The 23,934-nt window shown below is 41.0% G+C and overlaps 1 protein-coding gene across 2 annotated transcripts in view; it reads left to right on the top strand.

Annotated features, from left to right (window-relative positions):
• The first annotated feature begins 3,643 nt into the window (after positions 1-3,643).
• Positions 3,644-23,934, top strand: part of LOC129712409 (myb/SANT-like DNA-binding domain-containing protein 2) — a 34,886-nt gene continuing 14,595 nt past the window's right edge. For both annotated transcript variants that reach the window (XM_055660822.1, XM_055660821.1), the window contains exons 1-2: positions 3,644-4,804; positions 14,707-15,055. In XM_055660822.1, the coding sequence (XP_055516797.1) occupies positions 4,433-4,804; positions 14,707-15,055 (721 nt within the window). In that variant the 5' untranslated portion in view covers positions 3,644-4,432. The remainder of the gene's footprint in view (positions 4,805-14,706; positions 15,056-23,934) is intronic.

The raw sequence follows: 23,934 nt of genomic DNA, 5'->3' as shown, positions 1-23,934 counted from the left end.
CTTGGAAGGTCAAGCAACAGCTGGGGACACAAGGAACTACAGGTTGGAATCTTGAGCAAAACACAGAGTGATGGAGAAACTCGGCAGGTCAGGCAGTAACTGTGGGGGGAATTGGACATACGATGTTTCAGATCAGGACCCTTCTTAAGACAGGTGACAAGCAACAACCAAGGAAAGAGAAGCCTGGTTAACCATCTGTGAGAGCTGAGAGCCCAGTACTGATCCATATGTGACCCAATGCAAGAATTGGATTCATGAGTTGTAATTTAGAGTCTTCTACACAGTTGAATGTAACCAAATGGAGTGTCCTTCTTTATTCATCATTGTCCTGTAATTTATTTTATACCACATGCAGTGGTAGGCATCGTGGTCATAAAGTCATGAGTTATACAACATAGAAAGAGGCCATTTGTCCCAACATTTTGTCCTATCTATTCTATTCCCATTGCCTGCATTAATTTCATATGCATTGCTCCACGAGCATTGCTCATTCAAGTAGGTATTCATATGCCTCTTAAATGTTGTTACAGTTCCTCCACCATCATCTCCTCTGGCAGTTCATTCCAGAATCCTATCCCTCTTTTGTGAAAAATAATTACCCACCAAATGCTCTTTGAACTTTCTCCTTCTGACCTTAAATATATGCCCTTTAGTTTTAGACACTGCTGTCACTGGAAACAGACACAACAGACATCTACCTGTCTATGCCTCTCACATATACCTCTAACCTGTCACTTCTTAGCCAGTTTTGCTCCAGGGAAAATAAATCCAGCCTATCCATTCTCTCCTTATAACTTGGGTAAATCAATCAATTGAGGCAAACACCCTTATTTTTTGCGAACCTCCTCTAGAATATTAACATCGTTCCTTCAGAGTGGTGACCAAAACTAGATGCAGAACTCCAAATGTGAGCTAACCAATATTCTGCACCATTATAAACATGACATCCCAACTTTTCTTCTTAATGCTTTGGACAATGAAGCCAAGCACACTATACACCTTAAAAAAAGACACAAAATGCTGGTGTAACTCAGCGGGTCAGGCAGCATCTTCGGAGGTGACATTCCGGGTCTGAATCCACTACACACATTCTTCACCTTTCTGCCCACATGTGTTGCCACTTTCAAAGAACTATGCAGTGTATCCAAGTTCTCTCAATTCAACTGCATGCCCCTGGACCCTGCAATTTATTATGTATGTCCAGCCCTACTTGAACTTGCCAAAGTGCACTTCATAGTTGCCCAAGTGAATATTCCATCAGCCATTCCCTTACTCAATTTCCCAGTTGACTAGTTCTTGTTGTAACCTGAGACACCCATCTTCAGTCCTTTCTACTGACAATTTTGTGGTCACCTGCAATCACACTAATCACGCCACCTACATTCTTATCTGAATCATTAATACGTGACAAACAACAGACCAACCCTCGGGTACACGGCTTGTCAGGCCTCTAATCTGAAACGCAGTTTCACTTTGAAAATAACAAGTAAAATTCTAGAAAATAATCATATCATAATTTTTATTTCCGTAGTGGTTAGTACATTTCAAGTGGCATTTTTGAGCTGGTATTATCGGAATCAAGAACTAAACATAGTTCCATGTTGAATGAAGCAAGATCCCTGCTGTTGAACATCTTTATAGATTTCCACTGAATGGCAGGAATTGGTGCACGGCTAAACAAAAGAATAAAGTAGAGACACAATTCTAAAGACACTATCTCTAAAATCTAAAGTCTATGCTCAGTGTGTCAAAAAACTTTGATGCAAGCAAAGGGATGGCAAGGACCATGAATCAGGACTGAGTGAGTAAAGAGAGTAAAAATGAGAGGGAGGGGTGAAGCAAAGACTGGTAGGTGATAGATGGAACCAGATGAGGTGGGAAGATGATAAGCTGATGGAGCCAGCTGGGGTGAGTGGTGGTGAAGGTAGTTACAAAATGAAAAGCAAACTGCTATAGGAGTCAGCACATCAGTCAGCATCTGTGGAGCCAAAGTATATGGCTGATGTTTGAGTTGAGATCCTGCATCAGTCCTGTTCACACAATGCATGAACATTTGCTGTTTGACCCACTGAGTGCCACAGTTTTTTTTTTTGCTCCACATTATATCATCTTCAGTCTCTTGTATCTCCAAGGTAAAGATGCAGAGTGTAACCAGGTAAGGAAGAGATGATGGGGAGATGGAATCAAGTAGGTGTGGTTGACAGATCTTGATAATGGTAAGGTGATTGGTAAAAGTGAACAAAGTGAGAGACAATCTGGGTGGATCAGGAGGAATGGAAGAGGATCAGAGAAGGGTATGGGTTCCCTGACAGTGAAAAAGGCAACGTGCATACCATTGGATTACAACCCTAATGGAATACGAGTTGTCATCTACTTTGCACATGGCTCATCCTGGCAGTGAATGGACAGGTTACTGTGAGAATGGGAAGGAGAGCTGAAATGTCATGCAACTGGAAGCTCAATGTGGCTATTATGGACAGAGTGAGGGTGCTCTCCAAAACCGTCGTCTAGACTATGTTTGGTCTCACTGATGTACAGGTACACATTGTGAACACTGAATGCAACAGCCAAGGTCGGAGGAGGTGCCCGTGAATCTCTACCCCACTGAGCAGGACTGTTTAGGTAACTTGATGGTCATGAGGGAGGAGGTGTACATCCCACGGGTTCCTGAGGAAGTGAGAGCAGGAGGAATTAATAGACCAGGGAGAGCAACACCAAAAGTGGAGAGGAGGGGCAAAGACTGGGGAAAATGTAACTGGTGGTGGGATACCAAACACACCTCATATAGATATACGTCAAACAAAAGATTCATAAATTGCCTGGACTGTGAAGTTCAACACTTTTTTGGGACAAGGTCTTCTTTCAAGGATTGTCAGGCATAAGAGAGTAGCTCCTCTTTGTCCCATGATCCTCAAGTTGACATGACCAATGCTATAGTTGTTTGGGGCAAGAGGTCCCCTCCATTTATTTATGGCCAAAATAGCATATCCAATGGAATAAATATAAACTCAATACGAAGATAGACATAAAAAGCTGGAGTAACTCAGCAAGATAGGCAAAATCTCTGGAGAGAAGGATTGGGTGACTTTTTGGGTCGAGACCCTTCTTCAGACGGGTTAGGCATAAGGGAAACGAGAGATATAGATGGTGATGTGGAGAGATAAAGAACAATGAATGAAAGATATGTGAAAAAGTAACAATGATAAAGGAAACGGGCCATTGTCTGAAGAAGGGTCTTGACCCGAAACATTGCCTATTTCCTTTGCTCTATAGATGCTGCCTCACCCACTGAGTTTCTCCAACATTCTTGTCTACCAGGCCATTGTAAGCTGTTTGTAGGGTGAAAATGAGAAGCTAGTGTGAATTGGGGGAGGGATAGAGAGAGAAGGAACTCAACACAGTCTCTTTAGAATGACTGATATTACCAACTGCTTCTAATACTACAATGTTGCTGTAATGTTATGCCCAGACGGTTTAGTGGACAAGGAATGTAGTTGTGTTGGCTCCATCGGTATAGGGGTAACGGCCCCATGTTGAGTCTACTGTCCCACAATGCAGCGGGTGGAAGTCACCGGCGCCATCTTTGAAGGGGGCAACAGCTTCGACCCATATGACCTGCTATCATACAATCTAAAGTACGTAAATCTACGTTTTCAAATTGCATACAGTTCTGAGGCGTGGCGGGGTAACGTTACACATTAAGATGTTTCGGGTTCGCGCGATTCTATTTCGGAATTGGTGATAAATCAGAGAAACGTCTAATCACCTCGAATTAAGCGGGTTCACTCTGGCCGCTGCCGCCATCTTTGTTTGGGGGCACCAGGCCGCCGCAGGGTCTCGCAGATAAACCCAGGGCTTACATACTTTCCTATTAGACACGGGTTCCGATTGTTATCGATGTTCATATCGTTTCAACGCACTTTAGCCGAAGTTTGCGTGAATTTACAGGCAGTAATGAACTGAATGACAAATCAAGGCCGCCATCTTTGTGCGGGGCGCGATTGTTTCCTATTCGCTCCGCCGGGTGTAACCTCGCGAATCCCGTTCTACTGTCGCAGAAAGCTTTCAGCGACCTGGCGTTACTCTTTGAAATACTTTGGGCCAGCTTCTGTACCTAAACCGCTCTCCAGTCCAATTAAATGAGAGCGCTCGCCATTTTTCAAAGGGGCGCGGGCGGACTATGTCCCACAATGCTCGCTGAGCGGCCATCTTTGTGCGGGGCACGGGGCTCTGCTGGCGGAATGGCCGTGTCTCTGCGTTTAAATTGGAGTTTGCGGGTCGGGGTGAAGTAATTGAAGCGTTTTCCGGGCATTATTTGTAGCTGTCGGGTGCTAAGGGCTGTGGTATTTGTCCCGGGAGGAGGGGGCTGCAGGGTTTGCCCCTCTGCATCCCACAGTTCCCGGGGCGAGTGCACGGATGTAGACGGTGGACGATGGCGGCGCCCAGGGCAGCGGACTCCCCGAGTCGGAGCTGGCCGAGCGCGGCGGCCGATGCCTCGCTCCAAATCGTCGCTCCCACCTGGACAGAAGTGGCGGGCGACCCTGCCAGCGAGCCTCCCACCCCCAGCTGGAGCAGCGGGGCGGTGGAGAACCCGGCCCCCAGCCCGAGCCGGCCGCCCGCCTGCCGCGGCATCTCCTGGACCCCGGCCGAGACCAACGCGCTGATCGCAGTGTGGGGCGACGAGCGGCTGCAGGACGTGCTGGAGGGCAACCTGCGCAACTCGCACATCTTCGACAGGATCTCGCAGGCCCTGCGGGAAATGGGCTACGAGAGAAGCGCTAACCAGTGCAAGGAGAGGATAAAGGTAGCCGAGACTCCTGGCGAGTAAACTAACTGTAACCAATAACCGGTGTCTTGCAGGCACCGTCTCCATGGTTCAATGGCACTTTATTGCCGCAGATACAGTGAAAAATGTTGTTTTGCATGCAATACCATGCATAAGTACAATCGTACAGGAGTGTAACAAAAGGTAGTGTAACATTGTATGTAGTGCAGTTGGGACTATGTAAAGGGCACTCTACTGTTTTGAATAGCCCAAACCAACTAACCTGTGTGGTAACTCGTGTTATGTAATTAACTTGCCATCTAATTCATGTTTCCCATCTCTTATTGATTCAGTTTGGGCAATTCTAAGCCCCTTTCCCCCCTGTACCTGTGAATGGTTTCTGTTGTTTTTGATGGAACTGGTACTAAGTGGAGTTGGGCCACAGAATTAACCAATTTTCCATTCACACAATAGTTACAACACAGGAGATCTTCGAATCCATGCTAACTATGTGAGAGCAATTCGGGTTGACCCATTGCCTGTTCTCTCCCTTTAGCCCTGCAAAGTAATTCCCTTGAAATACTTATTCAGCTTCCACATGAAAACTACAACTGAATTTACTTAATCCACTATACATTCCAAACTCTAACCATTCTGTTTTCAAAATAAAATCACAGGATTATAGTTTGATAGTAGGGTTCAATGACTATGTTACCTTGTTAGGTAATTTCAGAGGCTAGTCAACTAATTAGATCTAGTGGGTACATAAAAATGCTGGAGAAACTCAGCGGGTGCAGCAGCATCTATGGAGCGAAGGAGATGGGCAACGTTTTGGGCCGAAACCCAAATAATTAGATCTAGTGTTATCAGACTAGATTGTATTTCTACCTTGAGAAAGTTGCTAAATGTAGTTTCATGTTTATCATACTATATCTTTTTCTTCCATATCTGTTTCAATCACTTATATTTAAAATTCCTTTCTGACTTGATAGAGCATAAACATGTTTCTGAATCACTGGTGCACGTAATTGATGACACCTTACTTAGTTATCTAAACTTACAGCAGCCTCAATCTATGACCCCACGTTCACAAATGTCAAAAGCATGTCGCGGTCTATCTACGCGTCCTCTGAGTCCTATAGATTTGTCACAAGCAACATTTTAAACCGTTACCTTTTTGCATGATGATTTCTAATTCCTAAGTTGAAAATCAGAAACTTTTGCTTATTCCCCACATTTAGACTGGATATTAGTTTCATTGTTCCTGTCTTATCATTCCATCTCCAGGTGGTTACATTCCTTTTTTACAAACCCGAAACAAACTAAGATTGGAATGGGGCTGAGTTTGGAGCTGAAAGAAGAAAATCCATCTTCCTAGGGACAAAAGTAAAGACAATAATGTCTGTCCTTCAAAGGCTGATTTATTTTTCAACTTCTATCTTTATTATTTGTAGTTCAGTTGACATTGGTGATTAGTGTTTTTTTTCCCCCTGGATTGTGTCCAGGTCTTGAGTGATTCTCATGTTTGTCTCCAGATCTCACTGCAGTATTCCAAGCGTGGTTTGTGTTGTCTTGTGCCACAGATGAAAGTCATGTTCCAAGGTGTTCAACTGTTTCACCTATAAGGTTGCCATATTATTCTGTTTGTATAATGCCATGCTACAGTTTGGCAAATTTTCTTCAGCTTTAGTTCAGTTGGTTTGATATCATTCATGTGTGATATTATATTCCAATGGCATCTTAAAACTTGGTTATAATTTTAATCTGCCCAGTTATTTTTATATATCAGTAGCTATAACCTTTAGTTCACGAGTATTTACTTCTGTTTTTCATATCTTTATCTATCTTTTCTATTTATTATATAAAAGTCTGCGGCTGCCGCCTGCCGTCCAGCTGCCGGCTGCCTTTCTTCCTTTTGATTCGCTGCTCCTTCCTATCAGCTTCCAACACACTTCAAAACAAAGTTGCAAGACAGGAACACTCTGAACTTTTCACCTCAATGGGATATCACAGCAAGTGCTTCAACAGGAGGGGGAGGGCCAATTGGTATTGCAATTGGAAATGCTGCAGCAGGCAGGGGAGGTGAAATTGGATTTTTTTTTTTAAATCCACTGGTGAGGGAGGCAGGGGAGTGCTGGAATCTTACATTTGGGAACGGGTTCAGTTCCGTTGGAGGAGACGGGTGCGTGGTGGAATATTGGGTTGGGGGATCACACAATTGGGGGAGCAGACCCAACGGGTCTGCACTTGGTCTAGTATCATTTACAATTTTAAGCAGCCTTTTTCTTTCACATCTAAGGTTGTAAGTTCAAGAAACCACCCCCATGGACACAGATTGGCCAAGGGTAGTTTAAATGCCAGGTATCTTTTCTGGTTTTAAAAACTGGTGACACTTTGAGCATTTGAGTCATGGAACCAACCATTGCAACTAGATGTCACATCCTTTGGTTGTTAAAATAAGACCTATTCCATAAATTTAAGCAGATAACCTGGGTAAAGCAGATAATTCTTCAAAGGGTCTCGACCCGAAACGTCACCTATTCCTTTGCTCCATAGATGTTGCCTCACCCGCTGAGTTACTCCACCATTTTTGTCTACCTTTGATTTTTCCAGCATCTGCAGTTCATTCTTAAACAGTAATATAGGAGTAATGTTTTGTTTTCTAAGTGGACTGATTTTGAATAACTTGTTAACCAGGGAGTCTGGACAGGTGTAAAAGTTGCATGTTACAATTCTGTATGTATGTCACTGATCTAGTTAACACCTTTTCAATCTGCCAACAGCGATTGTGTTTTTATTCACATTAAAGACCTTGTGTAATTGGGGTTTTTTTTTTAGCTTTGCAATAGTGGCAATGTTTCAGTGGTATTCAAAATATTGCATATTTCCAAAGATTAAATATACGTTTTTTTAAATCTAAATTCTACTGATTTTTGATCCTGCATAACATTTCAGAGATAGACACAAAAAGCTGGAGTAACTCAGCGGCACAGGCAGCATCTCTGGAGAGAAGAAATTGGTAATGTTTCGGTTCGAGACCCTTCTTCAGACCTGAAATGTCACCCATTCCTTCTCTCCAGTGATGCTGCCTGTCCCACTGAGTTACTCCAGCATTTTGTGTCTATCTTTGGTTTAAATCAGCATCTGCAGTTCCTTCTTACAAATAACATTTCAGAGAACATGTAACCTTCATAAAATTAAATGTAAATGAGGCATAAGGTCTGTACTAATACTTGATAGTCATTAAACAGAAAGAATTATCGAAAATTGACCAGTCAGTTAGAATTAAATTTTATGAATAATCTCACCCTTCGAATAAAAAAAAGTGTGGCTAATGTAGTGCGGGATTTTTGTTTTGTATTTCAGTGCATATTCAAATACCTTGGGGGCATTTAGAAAAAAAGCTGCATTATGTCTCATTTGTCAGAGTAAATAAGAACTTCAATGTGGCTCAGGACCAATAAAAGTACTTTTAACACTCGGCAGGTCAGTCAGCATCTATAAAGATCATACTTAGATAATTTGCTTTCAACTTGGCAATGTTTTATCGGCAAGTTTAGTTTAAAAACAATAGGCAAATGTTATTTATTTGTGAGTTCAATTTTCTTGTTCACAGCAGGAGACGCTATGCTCGAAAGATTTTAAACTTATGTTGGAATTTGTTTGAAAATTTGTAATCGGATATAATGGATGCACTAGTCATTAGTCAGTCTACCTGAAAGCAGTTCATATTAGTAAAAACAATAAATTTAACCCATAATTTATTATGGTCTGGAAATTAAAAAAAAATAAAAAATCTGGCTGCTTTTATTTAAAATTAAATCGTCATTATTTGAGAACTTGCAATTCGGTCTCACTGACATAATAATGCACAGTGGTGTAGCTGGTAGAGCTGCTGCCTCACAGCACCAGATTCCCGCATTCAATCTTGACCTCGAGTGCTGTCTGTGTGGGGTTTGCAGGTTTACAGGTTAATTGCCCACTGTAATTTGCCCCTTGTGTGCGCGGAGAGTGGATGAGACAGTGGGATAACATGGAACTTGTGCGAATGGGTGACTGATGGTCGGTGTGTGCTTGGTGAGTCAAAGGGCCTGTTTACATGCTGTTTCTTTCAATCAATCAGTCTTTGCTCACTAAGCTTTATAATTAATAACTATTAACTTACAATCAGCAACTCTTCATCCAAACTACAGTTAATTTCTCAAGCTGGTGACAAAAAGTAAATGGGAACTCGCATTCAAATCTGTTCATGAATGCATATTTTTTAAGTCATTGTTATGTTGGCAAGTTACACGCAGCATGATGCAATTACAGTACAAAGAAAGTAACTTGTTGGATCCTGAAATTCAATTGTGCGCTGCATTGTCTTAGCGTGAAATATTGAATTGATCTGCGAGTTGGATTGGGTACAGCAAATTGGTATTTTCCATTGTGCACTTATCATGGCTATACTTTGACATGTTGGGCATATACAAAAGCTTAATGGAGGGAGGAGGGGGGGGGGAGGGAATCTAGATCCTCCATGAGACTCCACATTCCAAATGTTTCACAGAGAATTGACAATATATTAAATAGTTGTTTACACTTTTGTAACTTGCCACAGTTAAACCATTTTGAGAGCATGCCACAACCCCCCCCCCCCCCCCCCCCCCCCCCCCCCCCCCCTTACAATAGGAGGAGGAGAAAGAACCCAGTAAATGCTTGATAACATTGATGTCTGCAGGAATATGCTTAGAGGGTACCTTTAATATTGCTGATCTTCACTTCAGAATTCCACTCTAGCATTGCTGGTCTTTTGGTCACAGTTAATCAGCCCAGTGCTAAGTGCAGCAAGATTTTATAACTATTTGAATTTGCAATAATGAAGGGCAGATGTGATTGTAATCCTTAGTAATGAGTACCAGCACGATAGATGCTTCAGGACTATTTCCATGATATTCATTGCTCCATTTCCCCCACCAGCAATATTCTGGGGCTTTACGTTGGAAAGAGAATTTTTGGAAGTAATCGGAATTGTTGGTTTAAAAGCTTATTTGAGATGGGATATGTTACTGTGAGGGATTTGACTATCGTCATGAATTTGAATATCTTCCATGTGTAAAGCTGAGAGAAGTTCTTTACAGCCATAAAGATATTAACCATATAACTATATAACAATTACAGCACGGAAACAGGCCATCTCGACCCTTCTAGTCCGTGCCGAACACGTATTCTCCCCTAGTCCCAATATTGACCAATGCTGTACCTTAAACTGCCCCTCCTCCCCTGCAGTGATGGTTCCTGAACTGAAATGTGTCTTCCAATACATAATCAAAATAAAGCATTGGTGCTCTGTCACTGTTGGATAGGCAAGGTAGATAAAGAAATGCAGCCTTCTCTGTTTTGAATATGTCTTCCCTCTCCTGAATGCTCAATCATGAGTATACCCTCACCACAATCAATGCACTGGGTCAGATCAGGGCTTTCTTGGTGCATTCAAATAGTGATGAAAAGTACCTGCCTCTGCATCTATGTTGCATTGCAGTGCAGGGCCAGGGGCATTAATGGGGCTTTGGTGTTAAGGGTTATTTTGCAAGGTATGGTTCCATAACTGGGACAGTTGAATATGTTTCCCACAATACACTGACAAGCTTGGTAGATATTTTAATTCTGTTGTGAAGTTAGTTGAGTTCCTGCTGCAGCTTACACAGCTTCCTGTTAATATCCACAATTGTAGCTGCTTCCAACAATTTTTTGGTTAATAGTATATTGCCATGAATTCTGCTTGTGGAGAAATGGACTACAACAATACCAATCAATGCCATATGGAAATAATGAGACTTCTGCAATGCTGATGGTCATAGCCAGGCTTTCCTAAAATCATAACTTCCCTTATCATTTTATTTGCTAATTATTCCAGGCCTTGGTGTATTTACAATATTCAAGCCTACGAGTAAATGGTCTGAAGGCTCTGTGCAGAGCTTTATGTAATATTAAAAATTGATTATCTTAACCATCTAGACAGTTGAGCAGGCATTTGCACAGGTTATGTTATGTCCCAAGCATCTGATGCATTCTATTCTGGCATGACCTATAAACTGCACCACTGGTTCTTATCTGCCCAGTTCAGTGTGGAATGTGTGTGACTTTTGCCACCAGGGACCTGTACACAAAATAACTTGCCCCGTGGCCTGGGTACTGTTTACTTGCCTGCATGTAGGTCCCACCTCTGTGCCACTCTGCTGTGAAAGATTGCCATAATTTGAGGTGAATCCAAACAAGAGAAGTAATCTTCCAATTCGATTGCTGGGCCCCTGTTAGTGGCAAAGTTCATTATTTTATTGTCTCCATTGGAAAAGGTGCAATGTCTGAAGAAGGGTCTCGACCCGAAAAGTCACCTTTTCCTTCTCTTCAAAGATGCTGCCACACCCGCCGAGCTCCGCCAGCATTTTTGTCTACCTTCGATTTTTCAGCATCTGCAGTTCTTTCTTAAACAGTTAATGTTCATGGTGAGGGGAAGGTTGTGTTTGAATCAATGGATGTGTGAAGAAGAAATCATTGGCGAACGATGTGCAAGGAGGGTGAGAATTTGTGCCTACCCATTGGTTTCTTGGTCCTCCAAAATATTCCAAATGGAATTTAAACTGGAGGTGGGTGATTGGTGTGAATGAAAAGTGTGCCTGTTCCTGTATCTCTACTCTTATAGTTTCTATGAAAGCTGATTGCTGACCTAGAAATAGCTGGATACATTAGCAGACGTGTTTGCATGTTCTCCAGAGATGCAAACCTGACCTGCTGAGTTACATCAGCACTTTGTTCTTTTGTGTATTAACCAGCATCTGCATTTCTTTGTTTCTACTCCATACAACTATATGCAATGATAATCCCCTACTTGGTTATAATGGACAATTGGTAATAATGGGCACCCTCTCCTCTCCTCTTCCCCACCCCCTCTCCTCTTTCCTCCTCCCCCCCCCCCCCCCCCCCCCCCCCCCAATGCCTGCACCTCCCCAATGTCTGTTATAACGAGGGTTTACTGTACCTATGAAAAGTTACCAGGATTAGTATTTTCCAGACCATCCAAGTGCTAATTCTTGTACAAGATCCCCTTTCAAAACATGCATTAATAGGACTTGGAATAAATTGAGGGGGCGGGATGTGTCTCTCAACCCTTTCAGCCCAGTCGCACTGACCAGGCACTAAAGTCAATCCTGATTTTAGTGTATGATACTTAGAAACCTTTTGAGTAGAAAGTTATATGCTCACTTAACTTCATTACACAAGAGATAACTTTAACAATCCGTCCCTTCCCACCCGAACCATCCCGTCCCTGGGCACTTTCCCTTGCAACCGCAGGAAGTGCTGCACTTGTTGCTTTACCTCCCCTCTTGACTCCATTGAAGGACCCAAGTAGTCTTTCCAACCTCATCTATTGTATTCGCTGCTCTAGATGTCAGCTGCTCTACATCGGTGAGACCAAGCGTAGGCTTGGCGATCGCTTTGCCGAACACCTCCACTCGGTTTGCAATAACCAATCTGATCTCCCAGTGGCTCAGCACTTCAACTCTCCCTCCCATTCCGAATCCGACCTTTCTATCCTGGTTTTCCTCCATGGCCAGGGTGAGGATCACCAGAAATTTGAGGAGCCGCACCTCATATTTCGCTTGGGCAGTTTGCACCCCAGCGGTATGAACATTGACCTCTAATTTCAGGTAGTCCCTACTTTCTCCTCACCTTCTCAGCTCTCTCTCAGCCCACTGGCTCCTCTTCCTTTCTTCTTGTCAATCTCAGCAAGATTTTGCTGCAATAAGTGGCAACAACCATTTCCCATCTAATTGCTTGTGTGTCTCCATCGTCTTGCATTTGTTGAGTCACCTCCAGATTCCTCAAGTGTTTGCTCTTTTCCCAGGAAAAAAAAAATGTGTTTCAACTAAAAATGAATTAAAATCAGGCACATATTTGTGGGTCACATATAGGCCAGACTGGCAAAGGATGACAGACTTCCTTGCTTGAAGGTTGTTGGGCCAGATGGAGTTTTGTTGCAATCTGTTAGTTTCATGGTTGCACTGGCTTTTTATTCCACTCCATTTAATGAACAATTTGTCTTTTCTATTTTTTTTTGATGGATGGGAATTGAACTCTTATCCTTGTATCATTCATCCACAAAAATGGTTTGCATTACAAAGGAAGCTGCAAGGTAACTTTGTTGTCTATGGATTGAAAGCCCTTTTTTTGAGTGGTTTTAAATTTTGAATCGTTGGATTCTGGGGAGTTGGGGAGAGAAAGGAGTTCCTAAACTTTGAAACAAGAGAGAAAATACAATTTAAAAATAAAGAGACAGCTCTTCCCAAAATAAGGCAATGGTAATTTAAAAAATGGACATAGAACAGTCGTCCCAATAATTTTAAGGATACGTGCACAGAAGTAACAGTTTGTCCAGGGTTGAACGTACATGTGCTGAGGTGATTTTTGAACAGCATGGCAGTTGTGCATCACGATTTGCTTTGACATGTTTTAAGCTGAGTAAGGGGAGCAGAAGAGAGGGACTCAAAATCAGTGTGTCCTTCTCTGCCCACATTTTTACTTACTATCTTTTTAAATTGGATATTTTTGGCATGTTGTAGAAATAATCAATTCCCTGTGCCTTGGTATATGTGAGGCAATGCAAGTCATGCTGTTATTATATGTTACTCAAGAAATCTGTTTTGGAGGTGGACAGAGTGCTATGTACAACTGCTTGTAGAATAATACCTGTGAAAATTGTATTGTGGTTTACAGGCTGTGAAGTAATCGTGTTTAATAAATGTACATAACAGACTTTGGAAACATTAGTTGTTAACCACCTATAATTTCACATTTAATGTGTTGCATCTTTTTGTAAATGCATTGAAACAGTTTGAATTAAAAACACTTATACTTGCAGCATCACTAGGGAATATTGAATATCTTTCCCAAATTCTTTTTCCCACTGGCCTATACTTCTATAGGGACTGGGAACCTTTAATTTATAATAGCCAACATAATCCTTTAATGTTCATACTAGAGTGGCAATTGGCATTACTAGAGTGAGGAGAATTGTTGTGTGTGGAAATGCAGACCTGAAACATTACCTGGCTTTTTGTCTTTAGAAGCTGTGATGGACCAGGAAAGTATCACCAGGATTTTCTGAGGGACTTTTACAAAGGAGCTAGGTATTGAACAGCTCTATTTGCAGTATATTGCTCTATGTAACAACAGCAGAATCTCTTAAGTAACTTTCCAAATCTCTCAGATTTTGATGTAAGCACCCATTTTCTTCTGCGAGGTGAAAACCTGTAAATTTACTACCTAGCTTCACCAAAAGTCCACAATAATCGTCCCACGTAACTTTCTTTGTGATTTTAACCGCTTCAGGCATGATGTCTAATGAGGCCTTTGCTTTAAAAAATAAATATGTTTTAGTCAGGGTCCCCATAACTTTGAATGCGTCATAGTCCTGATGTCAGTATTGTCTCAACTTTGTGTATTAAGGGAAATAAGAAATAAGATTATTTTGCTACTGGTCCTCAGGAAAGACACTAATTACTGTTCCACCCTTGGCAGTCTCCTGCCACTATCGGGAGAGTACTTGTCTGCTGTCACCATGATTGAACACTATTAAGTGTGAGAGTGAAACTATGTTTTTACTGTTTCTTAGATTGGCATGTTTCAAGTAAGATTTTTTTTTTTTTTTTTAACTGAATCAAGTTTTTCTTTGTTCACAGTATGAATCTGAAGGGCAAGCTGGGCCTGTAATGTAGGACAGCACCAAGAGCAGGAAATAAAGCATTTTTGGTCAAAATTTAGGAGATCAAATAGGAGTTTCTGGATTTGCACTCAGTGGGAGGAAGGAAAGTAGTCCTTCAGTTCTGGGGTTCTATGAAAGAATACATTTTAATTTGTGTTTAAAACTACTTTTAAGCCTTATTTTCATTCCTATACAGACTCTGAAGAGGTGCTATAGTCGAGTGAAGGAAAGAGGTCGTGGTAAGAGAACCTGTAACTATACGTTTCAACAGCTGGAGCAGGTCTTTGGACGCGTGCCTGTCGTGTGGGAACCACACGCCTATCAGCCTGTCCTTATTGACAGCAGTGGACTCTACCAGGACACAAAACCAGTCACTATTAATCTGGAAGAAAGCCGGGAAGCTCAGCCAACAGAGTTGCAAGATTGCAGAAACGAAAAACCAGATTTGCTCATCAAGCAGGAGGTGCTTATGAATCCGAGGCCGGAACTGCAGGTCTACCAGAGGCAGGATCTCGCTGTGTACCAGGACGCAGATCAGGATGTAGGTGAGCAACTTGCTGGCATTATACTTTTAGTACAACCAGAGGATCATATGTCTGTCATTTCTGGCTTTTGAATCGGTCTATCTTCTTTGATTTAATCATAATCATAATAAAACTTTATTAGCCATGTATGTTTTGCAACATACGAGGAATTTCATTTGCCATACTGTTATACCAATAAAAAGCAACAGAATACAAAATACAATTTAACATAAAAACATCCACCACAGTGACTCCTCCACATTCCTCACTGTGATGGAAGGTGAAAAAAAAGTTCAATCTCTTCTCTTTGTACTCTCGCGCTCGAGGGCTTCGAGCCTTCTGTTGACGGGGCCATCTTGGTTCCCGCAGTCGGGACAATCAAGCTCCTGCATTGGGGGAGGGGGAGAGAATCTCAGCTCTCCCACGCCGGGCGATCTGACCCCGGGTCAGGGCTAGTCAAAACCTGTGTCATTTGTAGCTTCCCGAGACCGAGCTCCTCGATGGTGAAATCCACAGGCCGCGGTTGGAGCGTCGATCCCAGGCAAGGGATCAGCTCTGATGTTAAGTCCACGGCCTCGCGGTGGGGCTCAAAGTCAGTCCCGAGCATGGCTGCCAGCTCCATGATGTTAGGCCTCGGAGCGACTGGAGATACGATCCGGAAAACAATCGCATCTCCAGTAAGGTGAGAAATTGAAATTTCTTCCTTACCCCCCACATAAAACAAACCAGAGAACATTAACACGTACTTTTAAAACACACTAAAAATAACCCAGAAAAGACAGGCAGACTGTTGGCGAGGCTGCCATCGTGCTACGATTCCGGGTGGTATAAATTCTTGTATGGCAAAGAGTCACCACAATTAAACTAATGGGTCCACAAGAGTAAAATTAGTGTACAATCTTGTATCATTGTTTTCATTGCATGCAATTATTGTCTGGTCATTAATGATCCACATCCATGAATGATACTCGGCACTGGATCTATTAGCATCACCTTCGTTCATCTAAAGATAGTAGTTTTAGTGCTTGTTTTTATTGAGACCAACTATCTTGGCACTCGGATTCAACCAAACTTCAGTCTTCTCTCGTTACCATTTGTGAATGCAGATATACTAAAGGAGTGCGAGTTTCAGGTTAATTTACCTCTTTATTCTTGCTACTAATTTTGTAACTCGCGCTTACTTAGATGAAATTGGATATGTGGTTTATTAATGGCCAAACATATTTTGAAAAGCTTGACAATACTTTTCAAAAGAGACAGAACTGTAGTGGCCATTTGGCCTGTTTTGCATGTCATTGACGATGGCATGTGCCTTTAAATTTTAGACTGCCCGTTATATTGTGGGTGGGATTTATGACGTGTTTTTGGGCGTGTTTGGAGCTTAGATGCTCGTGCAGAAGTTTCGTTTTTTAGATGAGTTTGGAGAGCCATGGGGGAGGTTAACCCTTCTACCATGTGAGAGCAGCACGTGAGATCATGTGGATCTTGCCCGTGTTACGGAGACACGAGGAGTTTGTTAATGTCTAAAGCAATGTTGGAGTTTGAAGAAGATTGCCGCAACGAGTCGGAAGAAACTTGGATGTATCTTGCTGTTTTCTAGCAGCAATAAAGCATTTACTCATCAAAAGACTGTCTTGAAGTCATATCTGAGAAGAAGCTCTGAAGGTCTCTGTGAGCTTGCATGCGTTTAGAAGATACCCCCTTCAACCATGCTCATCCAAAAAGTGGCTAGGGTGCTAATTACCTGAAAGATATGATAATCTGCCGCTACAACAACCAATGGGTCTAATGTGGGCACACAATGCTTGGGGTGTGGGCCCGATGCTTTGCTTCAATGACCAAGCTAAAGATACCCTCTGATTGCTGTGCTAATGTTATATTCTACAATTTGTGATTGGTTGGATATTACATCAGTCACTCGTGTTGTATTTAATGACATTTTTGTTAAACTTTCTGACATGCTCTCACTAATCTAACCAAAGCCAAAATCCAATTATGTTCTCCTCTGCAGTTGAATGACCAACTGTCTCCCTGTTCTAACTTAATTTAGATATCCTAATTAGTTCCCCTTTGACAGCTGCAAATCATAACCATGCAATCTAGTTCTACCTCTGTAATACTTTACCTTCTAAGATCATTTTATAAAGTAATAAACCTGATAGAGGCTGATAGTTAATTGCACATAATTAAGCTTAGTGATTGTGTGTTTTTCTATAAAACCTGTTGGGAATTAGTTTAGAGATACAGTGTAGAAGCAGGCCCTTTGGCCCAACAAATCCCTGCCGACCAGCGATCACCAGTGCATTAGTTCTATCGTATACATTAGGGACAATTTACAGAAGCCAATGAACCTACAAACCTGCATGTCTTTGGAATATGGGAGGACACCGGAGAAAACCCACGTGGTCACAGGGAGAATGTACAAACTCAATACAGACAGCACCCATAGTCAGGATTGAATTGGGGTCTCTAGCATTGTAAGGCAGCAACTCTACTGCTGCACCACTGTGCCGCCCAACATCTCCACTAGTTGCGGCCGGTCTCCATTCAGTAGTTGTCACTTTTCCTGTTGTGGCATCATGCTGATATATCTTGGTGTAACGTTTTTGCCTGCTCTTTGATTGTCCATCCCAGTTCATCCAGTAAAAGCTAGTGCAGTATGGCATCAGCATAATATTTCTTCTTGTGCTCTTAATGTTTCCACACTTGCACCTTCATTGCCCCCCCCCCCCTGCTTTCCAGGTCGGCATTACTGATATATATTGGTGCCAGTCTTGCAGGATCATAAGTTCTAGGAACATAAATAGGCCATTCGGCCCATCAAGTCTACTCCGCCTTTTATTCATGGCTAATCTATCTTTCCCTCTCAATCTGATTCTCCTGCCTTCTCCCCATAACCCCTGATACCCTTGCTGATCTAGTCTTGTTACAAAGTTGTTTTACTATTGCTATGTAAGAGAAAATTCTGTACATTATTCAAGAACCACCCAAATTAATTGTACATTTTTTTTTTCAAAACAAGAGTTTTAAATTGAGTATTAAAGTCAAAATTTGAATTTGAATAATTTCTAAGACATGGATCCATTTGGATGAAAACTTAGCAAAGTACCCTTTATTACTAAAAAAAAACCAACAGTATTGGACCAGCATAGCACTTTTGTGGGTGATTGACATGGTCACAATGTTGGCATGCGTTTCAGTCCAGAAGTAATATCTTCCATTCCCTTTGAAACCCCCAACATCACATTACTGGTTTGTTTTAATGTTAAAACTTTCATTTGCTTTTTAGGTGGATTATATGACCCAAACCTACTTTACTCACTTAATAGTTGCGTGTGTGTGCGTCATTTCAAATTGAATGGAAATAGTAACTGCAATTTAAAGAAAACTTGTGTAAAATCTGAAGCAAAATCATTATAGATGACCAGTTTAGAATAAAGGCTAAAGTTCTGCTGTGGTGATTTAAAGAAAAATCAGATAAAGTTATTATAAATATATCAGTGTCATTTTCTGAATTTCAAATTAAAAAAACTCCAGGAATAAAATTCTGGAAATGAGCAAGATATGTTGCTGTATATTTTGAACCACCAAAGAATGCGAGTCAGCATGTATTGTTAACCTCTAATTCTCCCAGGTCGTTTCAGATGGCAGTTAAAAGCCAACCACTGTGTCCAGAGTCAATTAATGATCCCTCAGGGTAGGTAAAGATGACTATTCTATCCCGAGGGTTATGATGTGAAACGGGCATCGTTTTATGATAGTTCAGTGTGTTTCATGGTCAGCTGATACTGGTACAACCTTCTTTGTTTCTAGAGCTGTCTTGGAGATAATTGAATTTGTTTCCAGATCAATAGTCCAGTGTCATGCTACCATGTCCACAATGTCACCTTTTATAATATCATGTTGTATCTTGCAGTATCCTTTATCATAATAAAATGTCACAAAAGCACCTGACTGGAGTGTCATAAGTTGCATTTGACATTGAGTGATAACATTTTTATTAGGATTTTAAGATTTATCTTAATTTTTGTCATTAATGTCAACCGTAAAATCCAACTTTACAGGAAGGATGAGAAAAAAACTGCAGAAAGGCATGAAGAAGAAATTCCAGAGCCTGGTTCCTTGGATTGTAGTGAGAAGTTGAATGTGAAACTTTAAAACCATTGGCTGTATAAGATTACTGACACTGCGCTGCCAAATATCCTCGTTATACCACAATTATACAACCCATATGTTTTAATTGTATGGAATTTGCCTCTCATGGATATTTCATGAGTGTGAGTTAGTTGCTGATATTCTCAAAGATTTTCTGATAGAAGGCAATACCTCTATCAGGATGTGTGCGCCTCTCCTGTTTTCCCTTCATTGTTTCACTAAAAGAATACCACAGTTTCAAAAACTGCTTTTATTGCTGATGACTGCTCCTACCCAATTTGCTGAAATTGGTAATAATTCCTACCATTTCAGCAGGGCATGTCAACTAATTATGTGTTTCCACACTTTGCTAGCACAGAATAAGCAAAACAAGCCCAAAGCGGTAGACGCTGAACAAGCAGATTATATATTTATGACTCTACAATTTCCTGCACTTCATAAGGGAGATTCTGTTTTGTTCTTTGGGGCAAAGATGATGTGCATGTGTGGCAGACCTATTAAGTTGATGGGCAGACTTTGATCCAACGATGAACATTTCCTTATCGGCCAAATGAAAAGAATGATAATATAACTGCATAGAAAGTATGGAACGATTCATAACTAATTTGAACGTATGTTGTATCAACTTGCAGAAAACTGCACCTGAACCGTCCCTGTTGCCATTCAATTCTTGTTCAAAAATATTTGTGGTTCAGAGGCAGCCCTGTTCTTTGACTTGATGAGGCTTCTTCTACTTGTTGGCAGATACTGAAAGCTCTGCACAACATATTATTAAATACTTGCTTTGGAAAGCCAGCATAACAATGTGAAACTGAGGGGCATTGGATGAATGAGGCAGTCTTTGTTTATGATGTAGGATTATACTTAGTAGATAATTCTCTCTCAGATGTTTCATTAAGGTTTTATCGAAACAAAGTAAGTGATACAAAGCTGTTGAGCAACTAATGAACTGAGATATTTGAGGAAGTGTAGTTAATAGCCAGCTGTTTGTAATATGTTTTTAAAATACTCTTAATATTGTTTTACTTAGTTTGGGAAATATTCTAAGGGAGGAGAAGCTGTACAATCTTTGTAAGCGTTCTCTAAATACTGCTGAAAGCACCAGAGAAATAATTCCTTATGGTTACTCCCTGATAACTGTCACTGGTAAAATTAATATTGCATTTCTACTCCTGCAAAGGCTGTAATGCACCAGTTTTATTCAGCTGGTGCGTTACCTGTGAATTGTTTGTCAGTACATTAATGGAGGATTTGTAGCTCCAAAGTGTGTTGGTCTGAATTCAATATCGGGTTAAATCTGCCTGGCAATATAAATTCAGAACTGGCTCAGAAAGCACTTTCATTTGGAATTTGCTCTAAAAAAAATATCCAGTTATAAGCGGAGGTGTCGGCAGTTTAACTTGAGCCAAAATATAATCCAGGAGTACAGCTCCATTTGTTCCATCTACTCTGACCCTCGTCAACTTCTTTCTTGATCTTTTCCTCTTCTTTTGTACGCAGTCGCGTCTTGGGTTCAATAATTTGTCAGTTGGCTTCTAAAATATAGAAGCTAAATTAAGTTTTCACCTCCAGTAAAATTATTTGGTGGATATGGGCAGCTGCTTTTTTTTTAATAGAAGGAATTCTTGTTTAGTGTTGCAGATTTTGCTGCTTTATTGGCATAAAGAGATCAGATTTTTCTCCCGACAAGAAACATTGTTTGTAATTGATCGATTGTCTTCTTGGGAACATGGGGTGCTGTTTGTGTGCACAAGATCTGTATCTGCTAATTCAACAATTACACTGTCATCTAGTTAATAATTATCCTACACCCCCTGAAAAGCCTCGCAAAAACCCAGCAAGAGGTGTTGGATTTTATGAAGCGTATCCATTTTGATATCGATAATTGCATTAATCAACTGGTCTGCAGCATTTCCACAGGCAAAAATAATATTTTGAGTTTCATAGTTGAAGCTTGCCAAAAAAGGCAAGTAAAAACACTTGTTTGGGCACAACTAGGGTATTGTGACCAATCTGGGCGTCATGCTTTAGCAAAGATGTAAAGGCTTTTAAGAGGGTGTAGAAGAGATTTATTAGCATGATTCCATGGATTAAGAAACTTTAGTAATGTGGGTTGACTGCAGAGACTGGAACTGGTTTCTTTTGAATGCAGTTGGTTGCAGGGGGAGCTAAGGGGTATTTAAGTCATTGAGTACGGGCAGCGTAGTTAGAGAGAACCTGTTCCTTTTGCAAGTATGTTTAACCAGCAGAAGTCGGGGAATTAAGTTGATTCCAAAAATAACCAAAAGTGAATATCCTCTAAAATACACGACCAAGGTTAAGTGGAAGGTGATTTAATTATGGTGTTCACAAATATGAACTGGATAAAACAATATATAAAACAAAATAATTTGCAAATATGGATTGAGAGTGGAAGACTGCAATTATTTGCATTACCTTTGCAGAGAGCCAGTATGCATCCAATGGTTTCCTTCTGTGCTGTAACTTTGTATGCATTTGAGTGTGAATCTGTATCCCCGGTGCCTATTTCCTTCACTCCATAGATGCTGCCTCACCCGCTGAGTTTCTCCAGCATTTTTGTCTACCTTTGATTTTCCGGCATCTGCAGTTCCTTCTTAAACATGTTTGGAGGTTAATTGACTTTGGTAACATTGTAAATTGTCTCTAGTGTGTAGGACAGTGCTACTGTACAAGGGATCGCTGATCGGCGTGGGCCGAAGGGCCCGTTTCCACGCTGTGTCTCAAGTCTGCAAGGAAATTGTTTGCGTAAAATCAGCGGTTACTTGTATATGCATTAAAAAAAAAAAAAAAATTAATGATGCCACACCAGCGGAAACTTGTGCAAGTGCAGCAGTAGTGTTGCTTCCATATGTGACCAATTTCAAAAATTTATTTTGGAGATATAATTAACACTGGTTAAAAGAAAGTTAACAATAAGAATCCTTTACAAAAGGAGTAATTACCTGCACTGTTTGGGAATTTTTTATTCGTCGCTCTGGAGGTAGGAAGTTCTGGGATTTGGGAAAAAGAATCGGTATAATTATTGGCAAGAAAATGCAGATGTTTTAATAGTGGTCCATTTGTTCACTTATAATCCAAAAATACATTAAAGGACTCAACAAATGGGTTTACTCCCAAGCAGTTAGCAGCTCTCTTACCAGATTTTACCAATCCAAGTCATTCTGGGTTTTTTTAAATTCTGAGCGCCAAGTAGCCATGGCTTTCCATTAATATTTAGTGAGAACCATTGACTTCATGCAACCAATTAACTATATTCTACACTCTGTCTTTCCCTTTGCTCTATTTATTGTACTTAAGTTTGACGATTGTATTTATGCATGGTATATCTGATCTGTTTGGACTGCATCCAATACAAAGCTTTACACTATACCATAGCCTTAATTCTCAAATCAATCCAGCTTATTGGAAGGGCAACCTACCTGCCCAGTTCTTACAATATGGTTCTCATTGCAAGAATGAAACAACTTGTATCTATCTGTGGGTGCTAGTTTGACCAACAGCAGTCCACCTCATTTGGAAAGATGATGGCCATGCGAGCAGCAGCAACACATTGAACCATCCTGTTATAAGGTTAATTGTTGATCACTCAATGGGGTACTGTGTAAAACTAACTTTGCGCCACATTGTACAGCGATGACTTGTTCCTATGTCAAGGGTACCTTCTGTCAGCTGGGTACCTCTCCTGTAAAATTTTCCCTCGGGATGCTCACTTAGAAAATATGTTTTCTTTTATGAACACCATCTCCACCTTTATAGTGTCCCTTGGCCTATCAAATCAGATATGTTTTCTCGATGGAAGTATTGGACTGTTTAAAATAAAAAAAAGTCTCTGTTGCACTTGTAAACTCCATGCCTTGCCAAGATTCCTTGCTAGGATTGAATAAAGAATGACAAACTCCCCATAAGATTTTGCTCCTTTTCCCCTGTAACTTCTCATCTCCCTGTCCAATTCAGCACATAACAGAAACCAGATTAACGAAGTTGATCATGAGTTGAATTTCATTCCTGTCATCTGAAATTAAAGCATAGGGATATGTGGAGAAATTTGTGCTTATTAATTAAGCTTTTATTGTAGAGCAAGTGTTCAAACTAGCCAGCATCCAGCATGTAAGCCAAATAGTTTTGGGGATAAGCTAAGTAGTTTTTGGAAAGGTATGAGGTGAGGAAGTGTGACATGCCAGTGGGTGAACATGGCTACCATGTGTAGCTGAAGGAAGTGAGATGCAGAAAAATATTTATTTAAATAGATTGGTGTCAGATATTTGGAGGAGAAGGAGGAGCAAAATTAATGTGAAATTATCTGCTTCGTGTGTTAGCAATTCTGTTAGATCGCAGGTTTACCAACAAGAACATAATTTATGTCTTTCTCAAATATGGTTCATTTGGTAACACTCTTGTCTCTAGATCAGATGGTTTCCACTCCAGTAACTTCATCTCAAACTTCCTAGGTGACAATCTGGTGGTGTTTTGATATGGGTACTGTTCATCGCGTGGGATATTAAACGAAAACCTCACTTGATCTTTAAGGACAACTTTGAAGATGCTGTGGTATTTTATTTTTAAGGAGCTAGAGAACTATCAACAAGGTTGACACAACATGCTGGAGTAACTCAGTGGGACAGGCAGCATCTCTGGAGAGAAGGAATGGGTGACATTTCGGGTGGAGACCATTCTCCAGACTGATGTCGGGTGCGGGCGGGATAGAGATCTGTGAGCGGGACAGA

This window comes from Leucoraja erinacea, chromosome 32 (assembly GCF_028641065.1).
Source record: "Leucoraja erinacea ecotype New England chromosome 32, Leri_hhj_1, whole genome shotgun sequence".
NCBI lineage: Eukaryota > Metazoa > Chordata > Chondrichthyes > Rajiformes > Rajidae > Leucoraja > Leucoraja erinaceus.
This window is presented reverse-complemented; position numbering and strand designations above follow the sequence as displayed.